The sequence below is a fragment of the Dryobates pubescens genome, chromosome 1 (assembly GCF_014839835.1).
Source record: "Dryobates pubescens isolate bDryPub1 chromosome 1, bDryPub1.pri, whole genome shotgun sequence".
Classification (NCBI taxonomy): domain Eukaryota; kingdom Metazoa; phylum Chordata; class Aves; order Piciformes; family Picidae; genus Dryobates; species Dryobates pubescens.
Genome location: NC_071612.1, coordinates 27,141,297 through 27,162,304, shown reverse-complemented (window position 1 = coordinate 27,162,304; position 21,008 = coordinate 27,141,297). Strand labels below are relative to the sequence as shown.

Here is a 21,008-nt window from a genome sequence, read left to right as displayed (position 1 = left end):
TGACAGCATGAAGGGCAATGGTTTGAAACTGGAACAGGGCAGATTTAGGTCAGACATCAGGAGGAAGTTCTGCACAGCAAGGGTGGTGAGGCACTGGAACAGGCTGCCCAGGGAGGTGGTCGAGGCCGGGGACATTCCTGGGGACATTCAAGATCAGCCTTGTTGTGGCCCTGGGCAGCCTGCTCTAGTTGCAAGTGTCCCTGCTGACTGCAGGGGAGTTGGACAAGATGCCCTTCAAGGGTCCCTTTCAAGCTGATGCCATCTGTGAAGCTGTGAATACGCAGAGCTTGTTTTGCACGTAGTTTTTGCCTGCTAACAACTCTTCCTCCCAGCTAAGCAGCACTGGGCCCGGGCTTGCTCTGAGCTCTGCAGCATGCCCTCCAGCAGCCAGCACTGCAGCCTGCTTTACCATGTGCAGATGTCTCTCTGTATGGGCCTTGAGGGGAGGGCCTGTGTGAAGAGCAAAGCCTCAGCGTCCTGCTGGGAGGACATTCCTCATAAAAGATGTCCTGATCCTTGTCTTACAAAAAGGTTTTATTCCTCCATAGAAAAAAGTGCATTTAAAAACACGGTTGTTGGCTAAAAGCAATATAAAACTCCCCAGCTGTAACTCCATAAGAGCTTAACACAGCATCAAGCGTTTACAGCTCCCACTGCCGGGGCCAGGCCTCGCCTCAGACAGCCGCGCAGCGAGCGGCACAGACCGTGCCAGGCTCGCGCTCCACGCCGCGCCGCGCGGTCCCAGGCGCACGGGCAGCGGCCGAGAGCCCTCAGCCCCTGCCCTCTGCCTTGCTCTCCTCACAGCTGTGCTGCCCTCTTCTCTGCAACGATGCACCAGTTGCCGTGGTCGTAGCAGGAGGAGAGGACGCGCAGCTCGGGCACGTTCTCCTCCACCAGCGCGCGCAGCTCCCCTTCCCGGAACACGTGGTAGTAGCGCATGAAGGCTCTCGTGTCCGGCGCGGCCCCAGGCTGCTCCCCCACGGACACCGCTGAGTCCACGGCACACTCGCTGGAGTCGGCTGTGGAAGTCCTCTGGAGAAACTTGCTGCCCTCGGGCTTGCCAGCACCGTCGTGGTGACAGCCGCAGCTGCGGTCCCTGTCCTCCGCCGGGCCGTCCATAAACGAAGCCTCCTCACTCCTCCTGGGAGCCACACTGCCGTGCCCTCCGTTCAGACTTAAGTCTTCCAGCGCATCTGTGGCTGGTGACCACTGTGGCTTGGTGAGAGGCAGGCTTTCCACAAACACATCATCATCCTCCAGACTTTGTTCTTTCAGCAGGGCTCCGTGGTGGCCCAAATCCAGGCTGCAGTGCCGCGAGTGCTGGACGGGCACTGCGCCGCTCGCCCACTCCCTCTCGTTCTTCAGAGACTTCATCCTGTCTGTTTGCTTCCTCAGGGCTGATTCATCAAGGGACCTGGAGAAGAACCACGAGCGGAGAGACCTCCCCAGGGCGCTGTAAAACCTGTTTTCTTCCTCAGAAAGTTTCATGCAGCAGGCTCTGGACAAGCAGCGGTCTGTGCCGTGCTTTGCCTCGGCCTCTGGCTGCAGCCTGCTCTGGTAGCTGCAGTCCGAGAGCACCAGCTGTGCAGGGTGCAGGGCTTGGCTCTGCAGAGCCTGCACCAGCTCAGCCTTGCCTGCAGGCTGGTTGGGCTCTGAGAGGTGCCGTGAGCACAGGGCCTTGTTCCAGGGAACAAAGACATCCTGCTTCTCGAAGCGGCGGTGCTTCTGCTCCATGGCCCACACGTAGATCATCAGCTGCCCCCCGGGCACCAGCACCCTTGCCATCTCCTGTATTGCCTTCACTCTTCTGGCTTTAGTGGAGAAGTGATGGATCACTGTGAAGAAGGAAAGGCATTAGGGAATGAATATGGACAAGGACAGAGCGCTTGCGCCTTCAACCTGCCCTGTGTGCTTACCCACTGCAGTTGCTGCAACCCAAACAGTGCTCACTGCAAGTCAGCAACAGGGCTGAATTTAGTGCAAGTCCACCTGAGAATGCTCTCTTACACCTAGGTCTAATGGGTCAAGCCAGGAAAATGCTGGAGAAGGAAATCCAGCCCATCTCAGAAGAGACTCAGGCATCCAAAGCGGAGGTTTCCCTTTCTCTGCAGCACCCAGGAAAGCTCACAGCATGACAAGCTTGCTCTGAACTGCCTGGCCCTTGGGTGGATCAGGTAGTACTGTTTGACGTCCATTTTTAGGACACTTTTCACACCTGCCTTACTGCAAACAGAAAATCTTTTCACCACATAACAAGCACAGCAAGCCCTACCACCAGCCAGAAGCCACTGTGCATTTCTGTGCCAGTGAGGAAATTTAGACAGGAATCTTTTCCCTTGCTCTGATGCTGCAGAAAGGTACTGCCTTTGGAGGGGAAAAAACAGAGAGAGAGAAGCATCTCAGCCTGTGCTGCACAGCTAAGGATGACAACCTTGGCTTACACTATGTGACTCCAGTGAAAACTAATAAAGTCCAATTCAAACTGAAATTATTAATCACTGCACTTTGGTTTTCCTTCCAGGCTGAATTCCACATGTTCACCTTTCACTGCAACATGAACCATTCCAGGCTTTTTAGGCTCTTTCTCTCCTCCTATTCACCTGAAGGAAGCAACTGCAACAGCTGGAGAGAAGCCCCAGGGCTACTGTCTCTCTAAGCTCTCAGAAACATGACCCTGTACCGAGCTTGCTCCCTTTGCTTGTGTTGTTCTGTGTCATCACTACCAGATTTGATTCAATCAATAATGCAAGGAGCACTGATTCCATCATCTGCTTCAAGTGGGCTTGGAGCCAGCCACTTCCACATGCAGCACAGTCCATCTCCCCACATAGCAACAATACAATGATAGTTATGCTCCCAGCTGAAGGCATCTCCATAGCATCAGAAACATCAGATTGCCTTCACCTGTGCTGCTTGACAGTGGCCAGTGCTGCCTGCAGAAAGGTGCCACTGCAACACCACAGGCATGGGAAGTGTGCCCAACTGGCCCTGTCTTTATTCCAAGCCATGGTTAAATTACCAAGGGGTCACACAAATGGAGCTTTTGTACCACAAGCCAGGAAAAGCATTCTTGGCAGCTCTTCTCACAGGACAGCCAGCTCAGGGAAGAGCTCCCCAGTCTGTCTGGTCAGTCTGCAGCTACCCCTGACTCTTCAGGTTCTCCTCAAACTTTGCAAGAACAAAACCCCAACAAATCTATTACAAGTTCTAGAGCAAGCTGGGGAAAAGGGAACTGATCTGTACTGTTAGTTAGGCACACATCACCACAGAGCCTCCTGCAAAATGGAATCAAAGCTGACAGGCACATTAGCTGGCAGGAAGAGGTGCCAGTCACCCAAGAGGATCTGTCCAAGCTCTGAGCAAGGCATGTAGGGGATTAAATATTCTTCATGGTCAAAGTCATGTCATGGCCATGGTGGCTCTAGACAAATCTGAATGCTATAAACAGGATGACAGCAGCAAAGCCAAGAAGATTATTTGTCTATGGGATATAAACACTTGCTGTTCTCTGCAGTGGGCTGAAAAATACTCCATGCAGAATTAGATGAGCACTGCCATAATGTGTCCCTGCTGAAGAGGAACTAGAACAAATGATTGTTTGATGGACAGAGATACCACCTGAGTGTGGCAGCTTGCCAGGACAATAAATGGTATCAGCGTGGGACAGGCAGAGTGTCCTTCAAATCAGCTGAGCTGATAGCACTGAGATGATGACACAAGAAAAACCTGGAATGTGGATCACAGAATCACAGCATCCCAGAAGGGCTCAGGCTGGAAGGGAGCTCAGAGCTCAGCTCCTCCAACCTCCACACCATGCCCAGGGACACCTCTCAGCTACACTCAGCTGCTCAAGGCCTCATCCAGCCTGGCCTTCAGCACCCCCAGGCAGGAGGCAGCCACAGCCTCACTGGGCAGCCTGGGACAGAGGCTCAGCAGCCTCCTGCTGAACAACTTCTTCCTCAGCTCCACTCTAACCCTGCCCTGCCCCAGCTTCAAACCATTGCCCCTTGGCCTGTCTGCAGACACCCTGAGGAGAAGTCCCTCTGCAGCCTTCCTGCAGGATCCCTTCAGGTCCTGGCAGGCAGCTCTGAGGTCCTCCCAGAGCCTTCTCTTCTGCAGGCTGCACACCCCCAGCTCCCTCAGCCTGTGCTCACAGCAGAGCTGCTCCAGCCCTTGGATCACTTTTGTGGCCTCCTCTGGGCTCTGTTTAACTGGCCAACAAGAAAGCAAATCTAGGTCCTGCTAGCCTAAGAGATCCTCTTTCTTTCACCCTGCACCTGTGACAAATACATTCTGAAGTACTTTTCCATCCCATTTCAAGGAACTTGTTGATTGCTACCTACAGCATTTACACTTTCTATTTTTTGCTGCTACATAAAACAGCCTGAAGGAAGTTCAAGCAAGAGCAGAGCCAAAGGTATGGCCTGTAACCCAGCACTCCAAACTAGTCATCACCTCTTCTTCTCAGCTTGCATTGCTCAAAACATGAGTGATGCTTTCACAAAGAGAGGTTGGAGATGTTGAGATGCTTCTCTTCTCTCAGACAATAGGCAGTTGCAAGGCTCTAAGTTCTTATTTCAGCACTACTCTAAGGGAAGTTTAAAATCCTAACCCAGAGCAGCTGACGCAAGTTGAAAGTTCTCAAGTTTTCATTGCCATGCATTTGCTGAGCCAGGCAGATGCTAAGGAGCAGCCCAGAGTCTTATCTTGAGCACCTCATCTGTTTGGCTGCCAGCAGCCATGTTTATATTTGGGGTTGCTTGTTTCAAATGCAGGCTGGAAGGAAATCGTTTCCCCACACACAAACAAACAAAGGATGCAGGTGCTCCCCTGGACAGCAGTGCCCCTGTGCAATGCAGCCAGCCCTCTCCCACGCCTCCTGCATGCCTCTGCCGCTGAGTTCAAGGGAAGCTTTTCACAACAAATGTAACTGAAGCCACGTGGAGAGAAAAGGGCCCCCGAAAGGTCTCACTTGCTGTGGGCCAGAGTGGTGTCTTACCTCCAATGGAAATGGCTGCATTGAAGCACTGGTCCCTAAAGGGAAGGTTAAGGTTGTCACATACCAGAACTTCATCATCTCTCTTCCTCGCAATCTCTACCAGCGGCCTGCAGTAGTCACAGCCGAGGTTATAGACCTGACTGTTGACACTCAGATACTTCCCAGTTCCACAACCTAGAGAAAAGAATCCCAGGTCAGAAGCTGCATGTTCCAAGCACTTGCTGTCCCTCCCAAAGCACTGAAAATAATGGCAGGACTCTCCTGATGCTAAGCTGTCCCAGAAAACAACCTGCAGGCTTGCTCCTGCCGGCCTAACTGCTGCAGGGTTGGTTTGGCCTGGTGGGAATGATGTGCTCACACCACAGGAGGGGAACAGTACCAGCACCACTCACAAGAGTCCTCATTACACAGCCCTAGGTAATAGCAGGGGATGTGTAGTTCTTTGGGGAATAAAGGTAAGTGCAGGTGGGAGGAGGAAGGAGTGGTCCTCTGCAGCCACTCTTGCACATCCCAGAGCATGCTGCTTCACACTGAGCCGTTCTGCAGCGTGGGATCCTCTTTCCACCAGCAAGCATAAATGGGTGGCCAGGGAGAGGAACAACAGAGGAAGCTTTATGATCCTTTTCCTCAATATCCTTACAGCTCCAGACTACTTTCTCTTCAGAGGATCCCCTGAATCCAATGTGTTTTGTCTTCTTAGTGAACTGCAACTCCCAAGACCTCCCCTAGTTTAGCCAGACTGTGCAGTTTCTGTCCAGGGCATCCCATTCCTCTCCAAGAAGACCTAACACAGCTGCCACTGACACAAGCTAGACAGAGCAACTTCAGCTCCAGACATGGAACTGAAACTAACTGAATCATGAAACTTCCTGCCCTGGCACAGGCCTCTCTCTGTCTTTGTGCCACAGGCTCACAGGATGTTAGGGGTTGGAAGGGACCCCCAGAGATCATTGAGTCCAACCCCTCTGCAGGACATAGAATCCAGCACAGGTCACACAGGAACACATCCAGATGGGGCTGGAAAGGCTCCAGAGAAGGAGATTCCACAACCTCTCTGGGCAGCCTGCTCCAGGGCTCTGTGACCCTCACAGTGAAGAAGTTCCTCCTCACATTGAGGTGGAACCTCCTGTGCTGCAGTTTATATCCATTGCCCCTTGTCCTATCCCAGGGTGCAGCTGAGCAGAGCCTGTCCCCTCCCTCCTGACCCCCAGCCCTCAGCTATTGATAGACATTGATCAGATCCCTCTCAGTCTTCTCCTCTCCAGACTGCACAGCCCCAGGGCTCTCAGCCTCTCCTCCCCAGGCAGTGCTGCAGTCCCTTCAGCATCCTTGGAGCCCTCCCTTGGACTCTCTCCAGCAGATCCCTGTCCCTCCTGAACTGGGGAGCCCAGAACTGGATGCAATATTCCAGCTGAGGCCTCACCAGGGCAGAGAAGAGGGGGAGGAGAACCTCCCTGGCTCTGCTGGCCACACTCCTCTGAATGCCCCCCAGGACCCCATTGTCCCTCTTGGCCCCCAGGGCACATTGCTGTCAATGCAGAACTTGCCGCCCAGCAGCACTCCCAGCTCCTCCTCCTAGGGGCTGCTCTCTCATTATACTGCCAAGGCACTACAATGCAGCAGCTGTAATGCACTGTTCCAGAGTGTTCTTCTCCAGGCCTGTGCTGTACTAAGGTGAAATCTTCCAGAGTGTTCTCCAGTCCCATATGCACAACAGGCACGTTGCAAAATGAGATTAGGAGACACTCACTGAGTTATGGTCAGTGGTGAAGAATGATTTCTGACAGCTGACAAGCAAGCAAGGGGGCAGCAGCCTGGCAAGGAGGAACCATCTCAGGATTGGTAATTCAATTGAAAGGCCTGGAGTTATCTTTAGAAACATCACTGCCTCTTGCAGCACTGCTGCTCCCAGCCATGCTAATGTGCACCATTATCTAGAGAGACAGCAGAGGAGCTGCTGGAGAACAGCACAAGGCTTCGGGGGTGAAAAAAGGGCATATTTCTGAGGGAGAAAAACCACAGCCAAACAAAACCCAACAACAAAGCAAGTTCCACTCTGTGAAGTAACACTTGAGAGGAATGGAAAAGATGAGTGGTGCTGATGCAGTTCAAGGATGCAAGCAACAGAAGGTGAAGCTCTGTGTGTTAGTGGGAGTCAGCTTTAAAACAGGCATAAAGTGGTGCTGGTTCCTGTGCTGGCAGGAGGAATGCCTTTAGGCAGAGACATGAGTTGGGAAGGTTCAGCTGCTTAATGCAAGGCTTTTGGTGGAGTGCTGCTAATCACAGTGAGTTTTGGAAGTATAGGGTTCTCTTGGACCCCCTGCCAGAGCAGGACTACCTACAGCAGGTCACACAGGAATGTGTTCAGGTGGGATTTGAATGTCTCCAGAGCAGGAGACTCCACAACCTCTCTGGGCAGCCTGCTCCAGGCTCTGCCACCCTCACAGGGACAAAGTTTTCCCTCCTGTTCCCCTGCCACCTCCTCTGCTCCAGCTTGCCCCCAGTGCCCCTTGTGCTGTGCTTGGCCATCCCTGAGCAGAGCCTGGCTCCAGCCCTGCACATCTTGATCCCCAGCAAATGAGTGTTAAAAAGTTGTTCTTCTCCATTAATCAACCAGAAATGAAAGTGAATAAACCCAAAGCCATTGACAATTCATAAATAGCATTTTACATTAAATAAAATAAGGCTCCAGGGAGACCTTAGAGCAGCCTGCCAGTACCTGAAGGGGGCTTACAAGAAGGCTGGGGAGGGACTTCTTACAAGGGCCTGCAGTGACAGGAGGAGGAGGGGCAATGGCTCTGAGCTGGGAAGGGGCAGATTGAGCTGGAGATGAGGAAGAAGTTGTTGAGAGTGAGGGTGGTGAGACTCTGGCACAGGCTCCCCAGGGAGGCTGTGGCTGCCCCATGCCTGAAGGTGTTTCAGGCCAGGCTGGATGAGCAACCTGGGCTGGTGTGAGGTGTCCCTGCCCATGGCAGGGGGGTGGAACTGGATGATCAGGCTTCTTGTCCAGAGCAGCATCCTTTGCTTCCAGCTGAGCTGGTCTGGCAAAGCTAATGGGGGCGGGGGGGAGAAATTTCAACCCACCACAATCCCTAAACCATTCTGTGAGGCTGTGAATCCACAGGACTAGCTGCTCAGCTGGCACAAAGCTTACCCACAGCCCCCAGGGCAGCTGAGGGCACAGCTCACCTATGTCAGCGACCAGGCTGCCAGGCTGCTGCTGCAGCAGGAAGCTGCGGACGCGAGGCCAGGCCTTGCTCTGCAGGTGGGTCAGGTAGGCAGCGGTGCTCTCGTACACGCTGTGCACGTGCTGCTTCTCCAGCTGGGCAGCCTCCTGCTCCATCCTGAAACACCAGGAAAAGAGGTGATGGGCAACGCAGCACAAGCTGTCCAAGGGCAGAGCTGACGCTCCCCAGGCATGGAGAGGCACGCCTGGCGAGTGGACAGACGGACACTGTGCCGCCTGGCAGCCAGCAGAGAGAATGGGCTGCAAGGACGACCTGACTGCACCCCCTGGGAGCCAAGACAAACTCTGACTGGCTCAGGCTGGAAGGGAGCTCAGAGCTCAGCTCCTCCAACCTCCACACCATGCCCAGGGACACCTCTCAGCTACACTCAGCTGCTCAGGGCCTCATCCAGCCTGGCCTTCAGCATCCCCAGGCAGGAGGCAGCCACAGCCTCCCTGGGCAGCCTGGGACAGAGTCTCAGCAGCCTCCTGCTGAACAACTTCTTCCTCAGCTCCACTCTGACCCTGCTCTGCCTCAGCTTCAAACCATTGCCCCTTGGCCTGTTGGCAGAGAGCCTGAGGAGAAGTCCCTCTGCAGCCTTCCTGCAGGATCCCTTCAGGTGCTGGCAGGCAGCTCTGAGGTCCCTCTAGAGTCTTCTCTTCTGCAGGCTGCACACCCCCAGCTCCCTCAGCCTGTGCTCACAGCAGAGCTGCTCCAGCCCTTGGATCCTCTTTGTGGCCTCCTCTGGCCTCACTCCAGCAGCTCTGTGTCCTTCTCCTGCTGGGGACCCCAGAACTGGAGGCAGGATTGGAGGTAAGGTCTCAGCAGAGCAGAGTCCAGGGGCAGGATCCTCTCTCCTGCCCTGCTGCCCACACTCCCCTGGCTGCAGCCCAGCTGCCTGCTGGGCTGCAGGAGGGCACTGCTGGCTCCTGGGGAGCTGCTCAGCACCCAACACCCCCAAGGCTCTTTCTTCAGAGCTGCTCCCAGCCCACTCTGAACCCAGCCTGGATTTGTGCCTGGGGCTGGCCCAATCCAGATGGATCTCTCTCTTCAAAACAATCCCAGTCCTTTGGCATGAGCCACAATTTACTTTTCTGATGGATGAGTTTATCTTTACTAAGCTGGATACACAGAATAGATGAAATATTCAGACCATGCAGAATATATCCAATCAGCAAGGAGTAAGTTCCTAGGAGGCACATTTTCAGTGTCATGAGAAGTGGGAAACTCTAACAGCCTGGAGAACAGCAGCAGGCAGCTTTGAGCCACAGATTGGAAGTGGTATGAGATGTGCCAGAAGTGCCTGAATCAGAACTTCTCTCAGCCTGCCATTTCAAGCTCTGCTGCCAGATCAGATGGGTCAGTGGCAGCAATTTCACACAAACATTCCTTACAGCCCAAAGCCCTTTGAATTCTCTCTCTTATTTGACCTTTAAGTGAAACAAATTGGGTGTTTCATGCCTGCAGCTCTTTCTTCTCCCCCCCCCCAAAGCATACCCTATCTTGTTGTTCAACTGCCCAGAAACCCTCTGCTTCTAAGCAGAAACTCCAAAGACTACCAATGATTTATTTTCTTATGCCATCTGCTATGCTCCTGGCTCTAGCTTGCATTGCATGTTTGGCTGCCATGTGGATCAGGGGTTCCAAGTGTTTTATCTTTCCCCTTTGTTCAATCTTTGCAGCTCTTACAAAAAACCATAAATAAAACCAGGGAGAATGTTTCCAGTCATCAGAAGCAGCTGTCTGAAGGGAAGCTTAACGTGAACACTTGAAACAAACACAACACTCAGCCTGGACTCCACTTGGAAGACAGGAAGCATTTTCCCACTGATACAAACTTCTGTTGTACTTTCCCAAAGGGTCTTCACTGACTTCCAGTCTAGGCTGCAGTTTGGCTTGGGCTCCTACTGAATCACAAGACCAGGAGTTTTCATAGAACCCTGGGATGGCTCAGGCTGGAAGGGAGCTCAGAGCTCAGCTCCTCCAACCTCCCCACCGTGCCCAGGGACACCTCTCAGCTACACTCAGCTGCTCAAGGCCTCATCCAGCCTGGCCACAAGGATGAGCTCTCCTGTGAGGACAGACTGAGGGAGTTGGGGCTGTGCAGTCTGGAGAAGAGAAGGCTCCCAGGAGACCTCATTGTGGCCTTCCAGTATCTGAAGGGGGCTACAGGAAAGCTGGGGAGGGACTTTCTAGGGTGTCAGGGAGTGATAGGACTGGGGGGGACGGAACAAAACTCGAAGTGGGGAGATTCAGATTGGATGTTAGGAAGAAGTTCTTCCACCTGAGGGTGGTGAGAGCCTGGCACAGGTTGCCCAGGGAGGTGGTGGCAGCCTCATGCCTGGAGGTGTTTGCAGCCAGGCTGGATGTGGCTGTGAGCAACCTGCTGCAGTGTGAGGTGTCCCTGGCCATGGCAGGGGTTTGGGACTGGCTGATCCTTCAGGTCCCTTCCAACCAATTCTGTGATTCTATGATCCCCAGGGAGGAGGCCAAGATGTCCAGAGATGCCACTGCTTTGTTCCTGCCTCAGTTCTCATTCAGCTTACCTGGAAGCTGTCAGATAAGCCTAACAAAGACCAGAAAAGCAGAAGGCAGGACACATTTTCCCCATGCTCAACTCATCTTTCCTTGTGCTGCTGCCAGAGGGCTCCTGCAGAGACTCAGAGCAGAGTAGGGAGTGTGCAGTAAATTGGCACCCAGCTGCTCAGCCACTCTGCAGCAAGCCCTGACAAAACATGGATGCTGCTTGAGAAATGTCAGCTTCCTGCCAACAAGTCATATGGATAGCAAATGAAGACCAGGATGCTCTTCCCTTGCAGTTCTTCCTGGTCTTCACGGTCTGTTCATGAGACTACAACAGGCCCTTGTTGCAGGTGTCAGGGTGAAGGTGCCAGGCTCTGTCTGGTGGTGCCCAGTGATAGGGCAAGGAACAATGGGGACAGGCTGGGACACAGCAGGTTCCACCTCAGCATGAGGAGACACTTCTGTATGGTGAGGGTGCCAGAGCCCTGGAGCAGGCTGCCCAGAGAGGCTGTGGAGTCTCCTCTGGAGCCTTTCCAACCCCACCCAGATGTGTTCTGTGTGACCTGCCCTGGGTGATGCTGCTCTGGCAGGGGGTTGGACTGGATGCTCTCTGGAGGTCCCTTCCAACCCCTAACACCCTGTGATCCTCTGAACTGGATGAAAGCTGCAGGGCAATTTCTGCTGAACCTTTGGGCTAATGGATCATCAGTCCTCCACATGTGGTACAGGAGCCAAACTGTCTGAAGGCAAAGAGGTTATAGTCCCTTGGCTCTTTCCTGCATTGGTGTTTCCTTGTTAGTTAAAAACCCCACAAACAACAAAGAGAAGCAAACTACAAACTGAAGTGACCTGCAGAGCTTCCCAAGAGGCCAGGGGAAGTGTACACACAACAGCAGGCATCTCCACAGCTACAGAAGTTCTCTGACTCCAAGGTAATCTAATTTCTTCCTCTTCCATTAACATTTTGGAACCTCTTAGATAATTAACTTGTCAGGGGTAATGCTTTAGGGGAAGTCATGCTGCTTGGACATCTTCTGTCCCTGCTGAAGTGAAAAAAAGCCATTTAACCCTGTGGCCTTGAAAAGACAACCACCCAAATGAACCACCTCAGCTCCCAACTTTTGGGGTTGTTTCCTTTTTTTAAACCAGGATTACTTTTAGGTGAAGGGAAATCCATTCAGGCTTTTGCTGTTGTTGCTTTTGCAAGTCTCTGATCTGCCCTTTTGACCAACTGTATTAACCACCTTATCCTCAAGTGGCCCGAAACAGTTGCTGCCTCCCAGTGTAAGTGGTGCCCTGAGCACTGAAGCACCGGCTGTGGTGTTCAGTTCAAAAACTCTTCCTCTACCCAAAGCTTTCCAAATCTTCCTGCAGTTCTCATGAATCCCTTGCAGTCCTCCTCATCTATCTCATTACACCTCCCCATCCACCCAAGAGTTCCCCTCTCCTCTGCCTGCTTTAGCACATGCTGTGTCACTGCCACCACTCTCACCTGATCTACAATACTGTCAAGAAGACTGAACCTGGCTGGTGTTCAGCTGCTCCTTGCCTCTATCCCCAAGCCAGTCACAGTACCTGCAACATGTCAGTGGCCTGCTGGAAGCCCCCTGTGATTTTCACAGTAATCATCAAATCCTCTTTGTCTTGAGATCAATTGCTCTTGATTAATCTGAGCCACAGGCCTTTGTCTGGTTTGCTCTCCTGCAACTGCCTATTTTCCCTAACCCTGTGATGAGCAGCAGGAATTTACTCAGCTCACTGCAAGAGTCAGATGTGCAAGACTGCAGTAAATTCAAGAGGGCCCCTCCCAGTTGCACTCTTCACATGCTGAGCACAATCCTCAGGCCCAGTTAGGATCAGAGGAGCTTCAGAGACCTAGGAAACTCAGCACAGCTGTGTCTGCATTGCCCCAGCAACACAGATCTCTGTTACACGTACAGCTCCAGCTCCAGATGCAATAACCTGATTAATCACTGCCCTTAAATGGCACAGTGTAAGCCACAAGGGACAGGCCTGTGTCCCACAGCTGCTCTGCAGCACTGACATGTGCAGCTCCAGCAGGTACTGAGAGCAGGCAAAAAGTGAGGCAGGCCACTTTGTATTCTCTCCCTCCATCTACAGAGCAGGGACAGCCACCTACACCTTGAGCAATGCCTTCAGAACGCTCACGGCTTGCTTCACCCTTACCTGTCTTCACTTGAATCCAGGTGGAGCTTGGTCACCTACAAGCCAAAGCTTTTGGTTGGTCTCTTTTCCAAACAAAAAGCCAACAGTCCATTGCAAACCCCCCTCAAAAGCAGGCCTAAGATGTCCTTACCACAGCTCTGCTTTCCCCTGGAACTGAATGTGTACATCACAGTGACAAGCACCACTCTGACTGGCAGTGCTTTCTCATTTCATTAGTGAGGGCAGCACATGGGACCCTACTGGGATGCCAGATCGCTGCCAGAGATGAATCACTAGGTACAAAGAAGCTTGATTGGTAAATACAGGCTAATGAACCAAAACACTAGGAGCCATGCCATGAACAGTTAAGGTGGCTGCCGTGAAAGTCTTGCAGAAGGCTGCAGGAGCAGCTGATCTGCTTACATAAGGCTGGCAACTCCCATGCACCAACAGCTCCAGTGCCAGGGAAATGCACAGGCTGAAGTCAGGGCAAGGGGAACTGCCAGCAGCACATCTCACACCTTGCTGAGCTGAAGTCCTGGATCCAGGACCTTTTCTCCAGCAGAACAAGGGAAATTCTGGAGTGAAAACCAAAAGAGCTGAGCCATGTCTGACACAAACCACTGCTAGATGAAACACTCCCTGCCAACCTCCCACTGTAAAGTCACCTCAAGGGCTGAAATAAAGGAACTCTCATGGGGTTTTCTTACTGAAAGCCAGAAACCACCTTGCCCCAGTGAAAGACTGAAATCCTTGGGCTGTTCTCTCCAGACCTTGGACTAAATAAGCTGATGGTTCAAGCTCTGGCTCCTCAAAATGCCAGCCATTCACTGTCCTGTGCACTGTGGTAGCTTTGTTTCCAGAGGGGAGATTGCTGCAAGTCAGTAAGGGAGCAGAAAGCAAGCAGCCCTCTGGGAAAGGTGCTTGCTGCAAATTGTTTGTCCAGGAGGAGAGAGGACAGGCTTCTCACACAAGGGCTGCTGCACAGTGGAAGAGAATAAGCCAGACCACAGGGTAGCAGGCTTGAAGTACAGCAAGGACGATACAGGTGGGGAGTTTCAAATCAAGAAGGGCAGGAAAGCACTGGAAATGATTGTGGACTGAATAGGTCATGGAGCCTCCATCAATGAGGCCTTAAAGAAGCAGGTGAGTTAAGCACCTGCCAGGAAACCCAGTGCTGGGGAGGAAGGGCAATGCTGCCCTGACACCTAGCCCTGTGGTGCTGTGCTCTCCAGGAGTACAAAACTTCCATTCTCAAGTGACAGGCAAGGCATCAGTGACCTGCCTCAGAGAAACAGAACTGCAGGCTTGACAGCCTGCCCCCCAGTGTGGATTGCTCTTTAGCAGAGGGGTTGTTTCTACAGCTACAGCATTAAACTCCTTCCCTCCTGACTCAGTTTCCTAAGAGAGCTGCCTGGCTATCCCAAAGCTCCTGGCCATGCTGCACTACTTACAAGCTCTGCCTGAGCTGTTTGCCCTCCTTTGTCACTGTCTCTCTCAAATGCTTGTAACCAGTTATCCCCTCCTCTCTCCTGATTTACCAGAAGTTAACCAAGCACTAAACATTTAGTACTTTTCATCCTCCTTGATGAATCAGTCTAGGTGGTCTTTGACATCCTCTGTATCCTCTCCATATGCCTACATTCGTCATGCCAAGCTCTGCCCATGGAAGGATTTGATTCCTTAATGTCAGCCTACAGTTCTGGAATTACAGCTTTCTGAATTCCTTCTGTTTCCTCACACTCTGGGTTTGTATTTAGAGTCCTGTTTCCAGATGGTTTGTTTTAATTTATTCAGCATAGCTCTCTTCTCCCCCCTGCCCATAGAGCTCCTCACAGTTGCTCCTTCCATTGCACTTGGTGCTGTAGGCAAAGCCTCCTTGATTACAGCAATTTACAAACTGGCTTAAGACAGTCAACTGCTTGAAAACTCATCTGCCACTGAAACTTGGTATTTTAGTGACAGAAAGGTAAGCAGCACACTATCAGATAGGATCCCTGATCAAGGCTGTCAGTCACAGAATCACAGAAACATTCAGGTTGGAGAAGACCCTCAGAATCACCAAGAACCCTACCCTAACCCAGAGCCCCAAGCACCACAGCCAAACCACCTGCAAACACAGCCAGGCTTGGGGACTCCACCACCTCCCTGGGCAGCACATTCCAATCCCTGACCACTCTGGCCATGAAAAAATGTTTCCTACTGTCCAGTCTAAACCTTAGTTTGAGGCCATTCCCTCTTGTTCTGTCACTAATTACCTGTGAGGAGGAACCAGCAGCAGCCTCTCCACCAGGTCCTTTCAGGGAGTTTTAGACAGCCAGGAGGTCTCCCCTCAGCCTCCTCTTTTCCACACTAACCATCCCTAGCTCCTTCAGTTGCGCTTCATCAGATTTATTCTCCAGGCCCTTCCTGGTTACCTTTGATCCCAAGACAAAAGATTGCACAATCAATTCAGTGATCACAGAATTACTAAGTGGATTCTCCTGATCCCTTTTATAAGCTGCTTTTGATTATCACATGTATCATAACTGGGCACATCATTTCCTATCTTAGCACTGATTCAGTGTTCAGTATCCTCACCAAATCCAGTTTCAAGAGAGCAGCTCTTGTGGCAGACAGTGTTGGGTACTAAGTAGCCCTCAGCAGATGACCATCAGAATGACAGCAGAGACAGTAAGGACATTTTTATTCTCCCACAAAGCTAGCCCTGCCTCATTAGCTTCCCAAAGACATCTGAAAAACTGTCATACTAAGTCATCTTTATATTTGCTCTTGTGGAAAAGAAAAGGGATCTTAGATGTCTCTGAGGGTAGTACTCACACAAAAGGTTACTGAAGTGCTATCCAATCACAGAGCTGTCAGGCTTGGAAGGGACCTCAAGGATCAGCCAGTTCCAACCCCCTGCCATAGGCAGGGACACCTCACACTACAGCAGGTTGCTCACAGCCACATCCAGCCTGGCTGCAAACACCTCCAGGCATGAGGCTGCCACCACCTCCCTGGGCAACCTGTGCCAGGCTCTCACCACCCTCATGGGGAAGAACTTCTTCCTCACATCCAATCTGGATCTACCCATTTTGTTTTCCCATCCCCCCCCAGTCCTATCACTTCCTGACACCCTAACAGTAATTGCTTGCTTATGGAGCTGGCAAAGGCATCTGAAGCTGCAGCAGCAATCCTATCAGGGATCAGAGTTAGTTGCATTTTGTGGGCACTAACAGCTTGAGGTGTAACCCTCCTGGAGTGTCTGGTGCCTGTCACTGACACAGGCTCGTCCAGCTGCAGCTGTTGGAGCTTAGTGTCCCCACAGCCAAAATGCCTGGGAAGGATCCTTCATCCCCAGCAATCCCCAGAGTTTCACTCAGTGTTTGTTTCCTTTTAAATGCTTCCTAGGATGAGTGATACCTTTTTATCTAGCTTGAGATTTTTAACTCCTCTATTTTAAAGGCAAGGGAAACAGAAAGCAATTCCTCCTATCCAGGGTGGATCTCTGGAGGCCCCTTCCAACCCCTAACCTTCTGTGATTCTGTGAGAGGAAAAGCTCCCTGAGGAAGCTGAAATTTCAGGTAGACATCACCAAAGTTCTCCATTTGGGAAACATTCCAACACCATGGCCTTTTCAGATGGAATTTGCTTGTCTAGTTGGGTTTTTTAATCAGTCTTTTCCAGGAAGTTACTGTAGGGTGGGAAACAGAAGCTGATAGCTGCAAAAAGCAGCAGCAACAGCAGCATTTGCTTAGCACTTGGGTCCACTTTGCTCCTCAGGTTAAGAAAGATGTTGAGATGCTGGAAGGTGTCCAGAGAAGGGCAACAAAGCTGGGGAGGGGTTTGGAGCACAGCCCTGTGAGGAGAGGCCGAGGGAGCTGGGGTTGCTTAGCCTGGAGAGGAGGAGGCTCAGGGGAGACCTTCTTGCTGTCTACAGCTCCCTGCAGGGAGGTTGTAGCCAGGTGGGGGTTGGTCTCTTCTTCCAGGCAGCCAGTATCAGAACAAGAGGACACAGTCTCAGGCTGCACCAGGGGAGGTTTAGGCTAGAAGTTAGGAAGAAATTCTACAGAGAGAGAGAGATTGGCCCTTGGGATGTGCTGCCCAGGGAGGTGGTGGAGTCACCATCCCTGGAGGTGTTTAGGAGGAGCCTGGATGAGGCACTTGGTGCCATGGTTGAGTTGATCAGATGGTGTTGGGTGATAGGTTGGACTGGATGATCTCTGAGGTCTTTTCCAACCTGGTTAATTCTATTCTATTCTATTCTGCTTAACTTTGTGCCCTGTAAATCATCTTAATGAGCTCACATTGCCTATTAATGACAGCTAAAGGCAGGAATTTGCACATACATTTGTTCAGGACAGGGTTTGATGCTGTTTGCATTGTTCCATGCTCTGATTCATCCATCCAGAATAGATGGCAGAATATTTGCATGGGAAGTGTTTATCCCTTGATGCAGGGCTGATTTGCTTTATATCTCCCATTGTGGATCTGGTTTACCTTAGAAAGCAATGCATCTCCTTGTATTTTTCCTTCTCACCAAGTTCACCTTAGCATTATATATATATATGCCTGAAAATGTTTAATGCCTTTGAAGGTCTCCTTGTCAGAAGCCATGTTATTATTCCTTCCCAACAGGCTCACAGGATGTTAGGGGTTGGAAGGGACCTCAGGAGATCATCCAGACCAATCCCTCTGCAGGACACAGAATCCAGCACAGGTCACACAGGAACACATCCACACGGGGCTGGAAAGGCTCCAGAGCAGGAGACTCCACAACCTCTCTGGGCAGCCTGCTCCAGGGCTCTGGGACCCTCACAGGGAAGAAGTTCCTCCTCACATTGAGGTGGAACCTCCTGTGCTGGAGTTTCCATCCATTGCCCCTTGTCCTATCCCAGGGTGCAGCTGAGCAGAGCCTGTCCCCTCCCTCCTGACCCCCACCCCTCAGCTATTGATAGACATTGATCAGATCCATCTCAGTCTTCTCCTCTCCAGACTGCACAGCCCCAGGGCTCTCAGCCTCTCCTCCCCAGGCAGTGCTGCAGTCTCTTCAGCATCCTTGGAGCCCTCCCTTGGACTCTCTCCAGCAGATCCCTGTCCCTCCTGAACTGGGGAGCCCAGAGCTGGATGCAATATTCCAGGTCAGGTCTCACCAGGGCAGAGCAGAGTGGGAGGAGAACCTCCCTGGCTCTGCTGGCCACACTCCTCTGAATGCCACCCAGGACCCCATTGGCCTTCTTGGCCCCCAGGGCACATTGCTGCCCCATGCAGAACTTGCTGCCCACCAGCACTTCTCCTCGGGGCTGCTCTCCAGCAGATCACCTCCCAGCCACAGTTACTACCTCTATCTAATTCACCCCAAAATGCACATCTCCCCCAGTTAAACAGCAGCCCCCCCACCCCCACCCCGAGATACCTGGGGGATGCAATCCATTATAAACACACCAGGTGAAAAGGAAATCCCTAAGTAACCCCCGCCACTGCCCCACTGGCATGCTCTATAAATAGCACACAGGACTGAAATAAACACCTTGAGATGCTGGACTGAAAACAAATCGCAGGAATTAAGCCCAACCCCCTGAGCTCCATTGTGGGGCATTAAAACCTGCCGAGAGGCACTTTCCTAATGCTGATGTTTCCAGCAGCCTGCTGCGTGGTTTTTCTTATCTGCTTCCCGAGTTTCATGCTCAGAATCATCAACTCCAGAAGGAGATTTCACCCGGAGCAGCAGGGAACGTCAGCCTGGGCGGCACATCCACACGGCAGCGCTGCCGGAGAGATTCTGCTCCTTTCTTCGCAGAGGAAAAGGAGCAGGGGAGCTGACTCCCCGAGCCCGGGCTGCTCCAGCCGGCAGCCAGCGGGAATGAAATCCATCCCTTTGCCGACACTCGCCGGGCAGGGAGCGCTGCTGCGCGGCGGCGGGCTCCGGCTGCGCCCGCGCCGGCAGTGCCCAGGGATTCCCAGTTTTACCAGGGCAGGGAAAAGAAACACATAAATAAATGATGAGAGCCCGGGACTGCTCCAGACCGTTGCTTAGCGCCGTCTGCTAAAGCAAACGTCCTTCATTTTTAATTAATCAGGCGGCCGCGGCGAAACTTATCATTTCTGCTGCCGATTCCCCCCGCGTCTCCCCAATGCCGTCCCCAGCCCCCCGCGCTGGCCCCCGGGGCTGCGAGCCGCGGCTCCGCTCCGGGAAAGGCGCAGGGGGGTGGCAGGGTGGGCAATGCCAACACGAGTTAAACCTCCGCGCCCCGGGGGCGGCTGCGCGCTGCGCAGAGCTCAAGCCGCCGGCCCTCGGCGGCGCCTTTGGGGATTTTAGCCTTCTTTTTGGCTTTTTGAATTAATTGATTTATTACCCCCGGCTAAGGTCAGCCGGGGGCGAGAGCGGGGGCGTGGGGGCCGCCCTGGGCATCCTCCCCGCGTAGCTTGGGCACCTTTCTTTCCCACCCCTGGCCGCGCTCCGCTCCGCTCCTTACCTGCACCCGCGGGGCGGTGGCAGAGGCTGCATCCCGCCGCGGAGGCGGCGCTTGGCCGCGCCGTTGCCGTTGCTGCGCCCAGCCGAGCCGAGCCGTGCTGTGCCCTGCCGAGCCGTTCCCGGGGGTGGCCCTCGGCGGAGAGGCGCGGGAAAAGAGAAGCCCTCCCCGCGCCTCTCCGCCGAGGGCCACCCCCAGCCGGCGGGTCCCGATCCCCCCCTTTCCCGCAGTGAGGAGGAGGAGGAGGAGGCGGGGAAAAAGGGCCGGCTTATCAGCTCCCCCGTTAACTCTTCTCCTTTCGCTCTCGTCTCATCCCTTGGGCGTCTTCTGCGCGGAGATGAGCAGGGTGGTGCTGGTGGAGATGGCAGCGGTGGAGAGATGCTCCGTCAGGGGGTAGCAGAAGGGTTCCCGAGCTCCTCTAAACCGAGGTTGATGTGAGCCGTGCCGGCTCTCCTGGGGATAAAAGCAGCCATGGAGGATTAGCCCTCTCTCACTAAAAGGTTAAGCTCTGGGACTGGGTCCTGCCTGCAAGGTGAGGGTAAGGGTTAACGTCTCTTCTTGCCCTGCTCCAGTCTAACCATGACAGACTGTTTCTATACTTTCATACGTTTATGAATGCTTCCTAGACAAGCACGCAGCACCCCGGCCGTGCAGCAGCACCCCCGTGCCACCAATGCTGTGAACGCAAGCCACAGAGGCACTCCTGTCCCGAGACCTTATAAATGATGCATAAGGAGATTACAGACACAGAAGTCGGCAAGGAAACAACACAAGCCTGGCAGGGAGCTCGGCACAGCTCACGCAGTACTGAAGGCATGGAACACTGGCTTGGTGTGATGGGTTGAAATTACCTCCCCAAAACAAAACTACCGCCCTTACGTAGCCCTTGGCTCGGATCAGCTGGGAAGGTGCCTGTGGGTGCCTGAGGGCTGTGGGGAAATAGTGGGAGCATAGCTGTGTGTTGATGGGGGGTCCCAAGCTGCCAGGATGACTCAGGAGCATGCATTCCTCATTCTGACAATCACACTTCAACTAAAGGAAGGAAACCACGTGACGGTGGAGGGAAGATAAGAACAAGCTGAGAAAGGCTACACTGAAGACACAGGAACCTCATATGCCATTAAATATACCAAAGTCATGGAGCAATGAGGAAGTTCTTTGTCTACATTATGAAGGCATTCAGCAGCCAGATCATAATGAACCTTCTTAACTCCTTCAGAGAGCCTTGACTGACCTGTAAGACTGTGTTGCTATGTCCCTACTATTCCATACTTCCACATGAGTCTGCTCCTTTAATTGTGCAAGGCAGTGTCAGCTGCAGTGACTGGGGCAGTCAAATCAGGGCCATTCCCAGATCCTCTCAGACATCTTCTTGGCAGGATGCAATCATACCTGCCTCACCCTGCCTTCAGGTGCCAAGTCCACCTCAGCAAAAGGTGGCACTCAACAGTTCACAGTCAGCACTTGCAGGGCTTTGTGCTTGAATTTCCCAACCCCTCCTCAAGTGCCAGTGCCACCTGGCCCGTGGTATTTCTTCACATCAGCACTGATTTGTTTTAGAAACTCTTCAGTTTTAAACAACTGCCCAAACTGTCACCTTTTTAGACAAAGACTCTGCTGCAGACTCAAAACCACCCT

The 21,008-nt window shown here is 52.7% G+C and overlaps 1 protein-coding gene across 1 annotated transcript; it reads right to left on the bottom strand.

Moving 5' to 3' along the window:
* Positions 1-798: 798 nt before the first annotated feature.
* Positions 799-19,881, bottom strand: TRMT9B (tRNA methyltransferase 9B (putative)). The gene is made up of 4 exons (XM_054163191.1): positions 19,374-19,881; positions 8,189-8,343; positions 5,000-5,173; positions 799-1,835 (listed from the first exon to the last, which is right to left on the bottom strand). The coding sequence occupies exons 1-4, from the start codon at positions 19,403-19,405 to the stop codon at positions 799-801; spliced, it is 1,398 nt and encodes a 465-aa protein (XP_054019166.1). The 5' UTR covers positions 19,406-19,881.
* Between the last annotated feature and the right edge of the window lie 1,127 nt (positions 19,882-21,008).

What these genes read in the sequence shown, in the direction of transcription:
- TRMT9B (XM_054163191.1), bottom strand. Translation starts at nt 19,405, where the DNA reads ATGCAGCCTCTGCCACCGCCCCGCGGGTGCAG. An exon ending in CCACCGCCCCGCGGGTGCAG is followed by an intron (nt 8,344 to 19,373) that starts GTAAGGAGCGGA and finishes CTGGTGTTTCAG; the next exon opens with GATGGAGCAGGAGGCTGCCC. An exon ending in CAGCCTGGTCGCTGACATAG is followed by an intron (nt 5,174 to 8,188) that starts GTGAGCTGTGCC and finishes TCTTTTCTCTAG; the next exon opens with GTTGTGGAACTGGGAAGTAT.